At 56.4% G+C, this 9916-nt stretch overlaps 1 protein-coding gene and 1 long non-coding RNA gene across 2 annotated transcripts in view; one reads left to right on the top strand and one right to left on the bottom strand.

Annotated features, from left to right (window-relative positions):
- The window catches only part of H6PD (hexose-6-phosphate dehydrogenase/glucose 1-dehydrogenase), a 27860-nt gene that overhangs the window by 2575 nt on the left and 15369 nt on the right, over window positions 1-9916 (top strand). The window contains exons 2-3 of the mRNA XM_011382617.2: window positions 6097-6742; window positions 7857-7978. Coding sequence (XP_011380919.1) covers window positions 6097-6742; window positions 7857-7978 — 768 coding nt within the window. The remainder of the gene's footprint in view (window positions 1-6096; window positions 6743-7856; window positions 7979-9916) is intronic.
- Window positions 63-852, bottom strand: LOC111732717. Its single transcript, XR_002777665.1, has 2 exons — window positions 465-852; window positions 63-282 (listed from the first exon to the last, which is right to left on the bottom strand). It is a non-coding gene; the product is annotated as an uncharacterized LOC111732717 (long non-coding RNA).

Below are 9916 nucleotides of genomic sequence, written 5' to 3'. Positions count from 1 at the left end.
AGTCCCTGCCTTAGAGATTGCGGTAGGGTGCATGTCAGGCTCTTAGCCTTGCATTTGACATGTAATTAGAAATAGCTCTTTTATTAATACTCTTGTTACAAGGGGTGAGCTGCTGCTAATGTGTGCTGTGTCGCAGTGCTTGAAATCACCGTTAGAGATTTGTTTCTTTGTGCCATCATCCCAATGCAGAGAGCTCAGACACAGGTGACAGCGGTCCTATGCAAATGGGACTTATTTGTTCATTCAGCAGATATTTATAGTGCATCATCTGTGTGCCAGGCCCTATTTTGGGTTCTGCGGTGAACAAAAACACAAAACCCCTCATTGGCACTTACATTCTTGAGGAGAGGGGTGACAGACAATAAACAAAATAAATATCACATACGGTATATTAGAAAGTCATACATATTAAGGAGAGAAATAAAGCAGTGGATGAGATGCGGGTAAGAGAGTTACAATCTTACCTCGTCGGCTGAGAAAGCCTCGCTGAGAAGGTGACATTTCAGCCAAGAACTGAAGTTAGTGAGAGGGCGAAGCACGTGGACGTCTGCGGGGAAAAGCAGGTCAGGCAGAGAGAACAGCACGTACAAAGGCCCTGAGGCAGGAGGATGGGTGTCTGGAACCTGTGGAGGGCAGAGAAGCGGGAGCAGGGATCAAAGAGGTAATGCGCGGGAGGCCAGCACGTGTCGGCCCTGCAGGCCACCGGACAGAAAAATGACACGGTCTGACCCATGCTATAAAAAGATCACCGTGGCTGCCGTGTTCAGGCAAAGAAACGCGGGAGGCCAGTTAGGTGGCTCCATCAGTCATCTAGACGGAGGCGATGGTGGCCAGGACCAGAGTGGAGTGGCGGGAGGTGGTGAGTAGTGGCTACACGCACGAAGATTTTGAAGATGGAAACTGGGATTTGCTGACAGATCAGATGACTCCAAGATTTCTGGCCTGAGCGCCTAGAAAGATAGTGTTCTTTCACTGGGAATGGAGAAATCTGTACTTGGAGCACGTTTGGAGATAAGTCAGTTCAATTCTGAACATGGAAAGCTGTGGAGAGCCAGCTCATGGTGTCGGAGTGGGAGCTGATTGTATGAGTGAGGAGTTTAAGTTCTTACTGGAAATATAGACTTGGCCTGAAGGCGGTTGTGTGCTGGGAAATATTTAACAACTGACTCAGCTGGGGATGTGGGGCTGGGGGAGCCTGGTCTGTAGCATTCGCTGGGTAAATACTCCAGTGCCGGCCAGTTTCAAATACACCGTTACAGAATATCTTCACCTAATAGACACAATAGATGTCAATAATGTCAAGAGCATAGATACTAGTAAAATGTAGTAAAATAACTAGGATGTCATGAGTGTTGAGTATTTATTACCTTGGGTTTTTATATAATTTGTTTGGTTATAAATTTGTATAATTCAGTTATTAATGGTTGTGTTTAATGACCGGCTTGAAAAATTCTTGAAAAATTAGCAATTGAATCTGGTGTGCAAGGTATGAGGTGGCTCCAGGACACCTTTGGGCTCATTGGGACCCAAGATCGGTACCTAAAGAGGTGAAGGGAATAAGGATTCTCTGGGATTGTGGAGGAAAATGGGACCCAGAGCCGATCTTGCTGCTTTTGTCCCCAGTCTAGTCCTGAGCAGAGGGAAGGCAGATGGCAGGTCATTGATGAGGGTTTGTCTTGCACTGCACAGGTGTGTGTGGCCCGGACGGGCTCCAACGTGAAGGGAAGAGTACAGGAAAAACACTTGAGTCAGCGATTCTAGGCGAGACCGGCACGTCCCCTCGGACTTGAGCTGAACGTGATCTTTAGTTTGAACGCTCATTTCATTCCTACACGTTCTTTTAAACATTCCAGACTCGGGGGCTGTGAATTGAAGAGCACCTCCCTCCTTCCTGCCTGACAGAAGGTGGGAATCCAAGGTGTCACGTTGAGAAAGGGAGCAGAGCAGCCGCTGCCACTGACCTTTACCTCCGGCCGCTCTCCTGCCCTGGGGCTGCTGGGAACAGAGGCTCAGAGCTGCTTCCCCCTGGGGTTTACCAGAAACCGCCCTGCCGCCGAGTGCCAGCCAAGCTGGGTCCGTGCCGGTCGGGGGCAGGCACGGCTGCGCGAGTGCCCTCTTGTCCTTGGGCAGAAACAAAGACTGGAACCCCAGTTCTGATCCAGACCCTCTGGCTGGCCAGTGTTCACAGCTTTGGGGATGTTAGCAGAGCTGTACTTTAAAAGGTGAGTCCCCCAGGATGCCTCGTAGGAACCCCTCGGTCTGGAGTTGGGGGCAGTGAAGGGTGCCTGGACCGGGGACGTGCGCCCACCAGTCCCGATGCTGTGATGAGCCTGTCCGAAGGACGTCTGTCACACCTCCCTGGAGGATGCCCCTGTGGCACCACACTTCGTCGTGTAGTATGTTTTTGGCAAGTGTCTTGTATAATAATTGTTAAATGAAATCGCATCCTCCACGCACTTGAGCTATAGCCTAACCTCTAAATGACACTCAGTTCTCAGCTCATTGCTTCCAATTTTAGTCCTGGATTTCCCGGCCTTGCTGCATTGCCGTAAAGCTCTAAGCACTTAACTGCCCTTCCAGAAAGATGGCAGGCATCTCTCTGATAATAGATGATCATCTCCTGTCCTTGGACAGCACAGGACTTAGGGGCAGTAAAGTATGATATCGATCCTTTAGCTCAGTCTCTTCATTTCACAGATGAGGAAACTAAGGCTAAGTGGCTTGTTCAAGGTTACGTGGTTGTTCAGCGGCCAGGCCTGGATAAGAATCACCACGTATTCCAGTTCACAATCTAGGACAGCTCGTCTTGTCCCAGAGCTTCGCGAACTTGTCGCTAAGGGTTTTCTTATTAATTAATTAATTAATTAAAAATAGAAGGAAGTCATAGCAGGACCAGCGGCTAGAATGCCACGTCCACGCTTTTTGGCTAACCTTCGGTCTGTAATTTTAGAAGATTTATTCTGCAGCCCATTCCTCTCAGAGCAGGCAAGGAGGCGGGAGGAGATGCTTCAGAGAAGCATTCAGAAGCAGAGCCTCGCAGCACGAGAGAGGCTTCCACCGCAGGGGTGTGGGGGAGCCATCTGGTTTCCCGGTTTTCAGATGAGGAAAAGTGGACGCAAAACGGACTGGGTGACTCAATTAGGTCATACAGCTAGGAGGTGGCCTTGAGCCCAGGTCCTCTGACCCAGATGCCACATTCCGTTTGCACAGTGACCGAGGCTCAGGTTTTGTGACTCGACACTTGGCCTCGCCTGCAGCTTTCTCATCCGTAAAGTGGGCACCATCACAGACCCTCCTTCAGGAGACGGTTTTGAGGAAAGACGGAGACAGCGCGTGTAAATCTGCGCACGCAGACCCCGTGGTGAGCGTCAGGCTCTCGGTAGTTAGCAGCCAGTTTGGGCAGGGGGATGGGCAAATCTAAACCCTTCCAGGCTGTTTCGAAATTCCCACATTTGGACCTGCAGGACAGAGAGTTCACGGCCTTGGCGAAGGGAGCAGGAGGCAGGTGTATGTGTTTTGACTCTGACGCCCCCTCCGATGAGAGCCGCAGCTCTAGCCTCAGTGCTCAGCGTTCCGGAGTCAGCACCTCAGCGGTCAGCACCTCGGGCCCCTCCCCAGACCCTCTGCATCAGAATCTGTGCTTTTAAAAGCTCTTCGGGAGATTCAGATGCACATTAAAGTTTGAGAAACACCGCTAAGGTTAAAAACATGCTAGTAACACACACACACACACCGGATCAGGAACTACAGAGCAAGCAACCGTGTCGCAATAACTGATCTCTCTGATCTGTACTTGTTTAAAGGAGTGCTGGGGACACAAGCAAGAGATAAGGGAGGCCGACCGGGAACTGGGAACAGGGCTGGTCAGGGGAGACTGCAGCCGGGCCTCTGAGTCAGAACAGGATTAAACGGAGGGCTGGGGGTTGGTTCGGGCCGGGCAGCCGGGCGGGCGTGCGTCACAGCTTTCTGCAGTCCTCCGGGGTGGGGTGGCCCCCGGGGCTTTCTCACCTGCCCATCCGGGCACTCCGAGCTCCCGGAGCGCCTCTCCTCGTACCAGGCGCCTGGAGCCCGAGCTGGACAACCTGACCAGGATCTCTGCTCTGCCGCTTGCCAGCTGGCGCCTCCTCCCCCAACCCAGGCTGCTCTCTGGGCTTCAGATTTCTAACTGCCGCTGCCTGCACTGACCTTGCAGCTTTTCCTTCCCTCCAGACCCAGGCGGTTGAGAAAGAAACGCTTGAAGGGCCAGGGACGAGAACTGGAAAGCGGGAGGAGAAAGTAGGATGGGCGTGCGGTCACTGAGGAGTGTACATGAAGGACACGTGGGAGAGAAAGGCTGAGGGGCCACCCACGGGGCCCCTCGGTTCTCCAGTTAAGGCTCCATAAGGGTAATGTCCGGTGTCCCGTAGGTCCTGGTGCAAACGCCGCTGTCGGGTCCTCTTCTTGGTTCGGCTACTAACTGGTGCCACCTCGGGGTGGATCTCGAGAGAGGGGAGGACGAGGCAAAGGGAAATGCGAAGGAAGGACGGGGCCTGATGCCAGAGCCAGGAGGCAGATCTGGCCCCTCTGTATGGGGGATGACGCAGGGCCGTGGGAATGTCAGCCGGCCAGGTCTGCGGGGCCTTTGTAAGTCCCCGCTGTTTCTTTAAACCTCAGTTCTGTCTGTGGAACCAGATTATAGCCGCATTGTTGAGGGTTTTGTTAATCCTTTAGCTGCCACATAACAGGTGCTGCTCAGTGATCTCAGCTCCTTCTTCATTGCTGCCCCAGGCTGGGCCCCATTGCCCCGTTTCTTTCTCAGAGCCGCATTGCCGGCCAAGGTGACTGTCCTCACTTCCTCCGCCTTTCCCCCAAGCACTGGCCTTGCTGGGAAACTGGAGAACTGGGGAGAGCTGAGGAGTAAGAATCGAGCACATGAAGCTTTACAGCCTCGGTCAGAACAGAAGGCCGGAGAAAGCCAATCCGCTGGTGCGTTTGTGCAGGTCCGAAGCCTCTCGCCTTTTAGACACGTCAGCTGCTTCAGATCAGGCTGAAAACCAGCCAAGATGTTGGGCCCACCTTGGGGAGCCCGCAGCACACAAGTGCTATGTGGTCAGCTCAGGAGCCAGGGAGCCTGGTGCCTGCCCGGCACCCCCAGTTTCTCCCCCTGGGACCTTCACCTCCCTGAGCCTCAGCTGTTCTGTCTGCAGTAGGGCGACTGTACGAGTACCCCCTCCACGGGTTCTCTTCAGGGTTCTGGTCCACCTTCGGTGAGAGCTAACACATCTACCAAGACATCTACCAAGTTCATTGTTCACGGCTCTGATTAACAGCCTGTTATGATAGCTGCCACTTATGTAGTGCTTAGTAGGTGGTAGGCACTGTCCAAAGCACATTATAAATATCAACTCATCTTACCCTTATAATGGCCCTGTGCTGTAGGTAGCACCGTTACCCCCATTTCAGATGAGGAAACCGAAGTACAGAGGGGTGTTATAATTGTCCAAGCTACGGGGCTGAGCTGGGATTCGAACTCAGTCAGTCGGTGCCAGAGTCTGTGTTTTTAATCACTGTGCTATAGCGATGGCGAGCTGTCATTTTGTGCTTGGGGCCCAGCGGACATGGGAGAAGCAAAGAGAGACGTGAGGGGAGGTGATCATACTTTCTCACAGGGCCAGCGTCATCTAAGGGCCTGCTGCCATTCCCGAGCTGCCCCGATGGCCCAGGCAGCCTGTGCTCAGGCGTGACACTGGCCTGGGCTGTACAGCGGACAGCTCCAACCCCATGGCAAGCCCTGTGGGCCTCCCTCGTGGCTTGTGCCACCTTCCCGCGCTCCTGCAGCAAAATGGGCCACCTCTTGCAAGTGGACTACCGCCTCGCCGGGCATAGTCCTTGTTTGCAAAGCAGGCTCCCTGCTCCCCCGCCCCGCCCCCACCCCCCGGCTTCTTGGCACAGAAGCAAGCTGCCAAGGAGGGGCGGGGGGAGCTGTGGGACTGTCACGTCTTCCTGAGAAACAGTGTGGTGGTTTCTTGCCAGGCCGGAAGTGTTTGATAGCCTAGAAGTATCACAGCCACCTGAGCCGTGTCTGATCCTTCCTTGTTCCTTGTCTGTCTTTCCCAGGCACCCCAGACACCCGGGCTTCTGGAAGATGCTCGCCGTGGCAACGTGTGTGGCCCTTCTGGGCTGCCTGCAGGCCCAGAAGCTCCAGGGCCATGTCTCCGTAATCCTGCTGGGAGCAACTGGGGACCTGGCCAGAAAATACTTATGGCAGGGCCTGTTCCAGCTGTACCTGGATGAGGCGGGGAAGGGCCACAGTTTCAGCTTCCACGGGGCTGCTCTGACGGCCACCAAGCAGGGCCAAGAGTTCATGGCCAAGGTCCTGGAGTCCCTCTCCTGCCCCGAGGACGTGGCGCCCAGCCGCTGTGCTGAACTGAAGGACCAGTTCCGGCGGCTGAGCCAGTACCGCCAGCTGAAGACCAGCGAGGACTACGTGGCCCTGAGCGAGGGCGTCGAGGCGCTGGTGCGGCAGGAGGGCGGCCGGGAGGCCGGCCGGCTCTTCTACTTCTCCGTGCCGCCCTTCGCCTACGCGGACATCGCCCGCAACATCAACAGCAGCTGCCGGCCCGGCCCGGGCGCCTGGCTGCGGGTCGTCCTCGAGAAACCCTTCGGCCACGACCACCTCTCAGCCCAGCAGCTGGCCACGGAGCTGGGGAGTTTTTTCCAGGAGGAGGAGATGTACCGGGTGGACCATTACCTGGGCAAGCAGGTGAGCTTCAGCTTGGAGCCTGCCAGGATGGGCGTGAGCTGGGCGCAGGCGGACGGGTAGACCCCCTGGCCGGGGCCACACCGCTCACTGTGGAGTCGGGCCTGAGGGCACATGAAATCCGAGCTCCTGTGGCCATTTGGAGGGTGGGCACGAGGCGCGAGGGAGGGGCACGAGGCGTGAGGCGTAGCGACAGGACCACGTGGCCCTCGCCCACCTGCCCAGCCGCGTGGGCTCCCGTGCGTCCCGTCCTCCTTGTTTCTCAGCCTGGGTCTCTCCGCCTTGTCCTGCATCCTCCGGAGGTGGCCGCCAGGCCCTGGGGTCTGGACCCGGCTTCCGTTTGGGTAGCTGTGGGAATCAGAACGAACCGCTCTATTCCACATCCCTCTGCCTTTTCTTCGGCATCTTTGTCTTCCCGAGTTCTGGTTTGAGCCCGAAGGCTGGTAACGAGATCTTAAAACTGAGCAGGGGCGCAGGTTACGTCCGCGCTGCTCAGCCAGGCCCTGTGGCAGAGCAGGGGGCTGACCTCGGAGGAGTCTGTCGGCCGGCCACTTCACTCTGGACTCGGACTCGGGACCCCTGTAGGACACCTCTTCCCAGAAAGGCCAGCAGAGGGCGCCACCTGTGTTCTCTGGTGCTGACCAGGCTGGGAGCCCAGGGTCCGGGCGGAGTCACTGCGCAGTCACCTGCGTCAGAGCCATCCCTCTCCCCCGTTTGGAGCAGTACTCCCAAAGAGTGGTCCTTAGACCAGAGCCTGTCCTGGTGAGGTTTTCACTTGTTCATGGGGAAAATGAAAAAAAAAAAATTGAATGTTTTCCATTTGAAGTTTTTCTTGCTTCAATTTTGGTGTTGTAATATCTTTCTTTTATTAAAAGTCGATGGTAATAGAAGGTAGATCAGCTTAGATATTTTCCTTCTTGGCAAAAGAAAAAGCTGGTAACCCCATGGGGTCCCTTAAAAGCTCTGAGTCCTTCCTGGGCTGCGAAGCCTTGACGCCCCAGGGAGTGCCTTGTCTGGGCGTCCTCTCTGAATGGGGCCCTTCTCGGGAGTGGGGACTCCCTGTGAGGCCTGAGGGCCTGAGGAGAGCCCGCAGAACCGCCCGTCTCCTCCCCGCCAGGCCGTGGCTCAGATCCTGCCTTTCCGAGACCAGAACCGCAAGGCCCTGGATGGCCTCTGGAACCGGCACCACGTGGAGCGCGTGGAGATCGTCATGAAAGAGACGGTGGATGCAGAAGGTGTGTGAGCGGGCGCCCCGCCCTGCCTCGCCCGGGCGCCCCACCTCACCCTCCCCCTGCCCTGAACCTGGTGAGGCCTCGAGCAGGAGGGGCTGTGGGTCAGCCCAGCCCCCAAGGCTTCCCGGGGAGGGTTCGGCTGGTGTGTGGCACCCCCCTCCCAGGACATGCTCAATCCCAGTGCCTGCGGGCAAACCTGACCGCTCTTGACTGCCCTTAGGGAGCCCGCGGTCTAGTTCAGTAAACTCCGCTCAGACGTCTAAACAGCCCGCACAGCGGTAACTGCTAGACCCGAGCCTGCGTGTCTCGCGAGTGTGACGGAGACTGTGAGGCTGCATGGGGTCCCTCAGACTTCCATGCTTGCACAGGGGCATCCTCTGCCCAGACAGCTTCTCCTCGCCGTCTCCTCCCTTAGATCACCCCCGCCCTTGGTCTTCAGCTCAATGTCGCTTGCCTGGGAGGGCCTCCGCCCAGCCTCTTGACAAGGCCACCCGCCCTTTGACCAGGGCGCCAGGGGTTCCTGTCTCGTACCTGTCCAGTCTGCCCCCAGCGGACGGTGGTGTCCAGACTGTCCCTGCTCTGACCCCCGGCACACACCTCAGAAGTGCTGAGTACACGCTGGAGGAACGGTGTTGACCTGGGAGTCAGGAGACCTGTGTCTTAGGCCCGTCCCTGCCTTCACCTGGGTCACCTTGGCACGTCACTTACATATCTGAGATGAGCACGTTGCGTAGTTGACAACAGCTAAGGCCCCTTTGAGCTCTGGCATTCTGTGATTTCATCAGGTTTTTTTTGGGGGGGGGGTCGTCTGTTGTGGCGCGAACAATTCTGAGACCCACAGAGCCAATTGAGATGAATTAGGAGCCTTTATTAGCGGCCGGCGACTGACTCTCTACCACGCAGGGCTAGAGGAGATCAGCCCCGAGCTTCCAGAGGAGGCAGCTTAGAAAGCCTCCAACTACATCCTTGAATAAGCAGATTACAAGAAGCAGAAGTTAGCCGTTAACGTTTTGTCCAAAGATAAATGTATCCGGGGAACTCTCAGATCAAACAGGGCCTAGTAGACAGTTTTATTATCTTTACCTTGGAATGTTGCGTTGCTCCTGGGGCTGGCGCCTGGAGATATCACCTCCCTGTAACTGAGTTACTGCTCTCCCTGGGGGCTGGCACCTGGGGATACCACCTCCCTGAAACTGGAGAATTTCCACTTTTGCACGTCGACTGCATATGTTCAAAGCATCAGTTCTTACTCAAATTAATAAAAGCTATTCTTATTATGTCCTAGTCCCTCCAGTACCCGAACGGGGTGGGTGCTGACAGATGGGGTTTGCTGACGTGCCCAAGGTCACACGGTGGGTCCCGGGGCAGGCGGTCTGGCTCCGGCACCAGCCTCTGCACTGGACGTGCAGCTCACCCTGCGCCTGCTTCTGCAGCCAGGACGGGAAGGCCCCCCGCCCCCCGCGGTATGTGCCGGGGGCAGAGGGGGACCCAGCCCAGGCCCCTCAGGCCTGGGACCGGGATACCTCCCTCCCTCCCTTTGCCTCCTCCTCTTTTTCTTCCTCTTCCGCTCGGTTACTCTTCCCCTTTCTCTCCCTTCATCTTTGGCTGTGTATTTGGCGCTAGAAGCTCTGTGCGGATGCCCAGAGGTGTGAGACCCAGCCTCTGTCCCCTGATACCCCGCAGCTCTACTGGGGGAAAGGATATGTGGAGACAGACTCCGGAGTGAATGGTGCCCTGGGAGGCAGGCGGGGAGGGAGGCGGGCTGGGGGTGCCGCTGTCCTTGAGTGGAGCTGGGTCCTCCAGTCTGGAACCCGGTCAGAAGAGTCCCGTTCCCACACCGGGGTTGGGCCTTCGAGGGTCTCGGGACCCTCCCCGGCCCTCCCAGATTTCCCCTCCTGTGCTCAGCGAGGGCTCAGGCCGTGGGTCCTTCCGGTGCCTGTGTGCG

This window comes from Pteropus vampyrus, unplaced genomic scaffold (assembly GCF_000151845.1).
Source record: "Pteropus vampyrus isolate Shadow unplaced genomic scaffold, Pvam_2.0 Scaffold484, whole genome shotgun sequence".
Lineage (NCBI taxonomy): Eukaryota > Metazoa > Chordata > Mammalia > Chiroptera > Pteropodidae > Pteropus > Pteropus vampyrus.
Note: the sequence above shows the minus strand (reverse complement) of the source record. Positions and strands in the feature narration are given on the sequence as shown.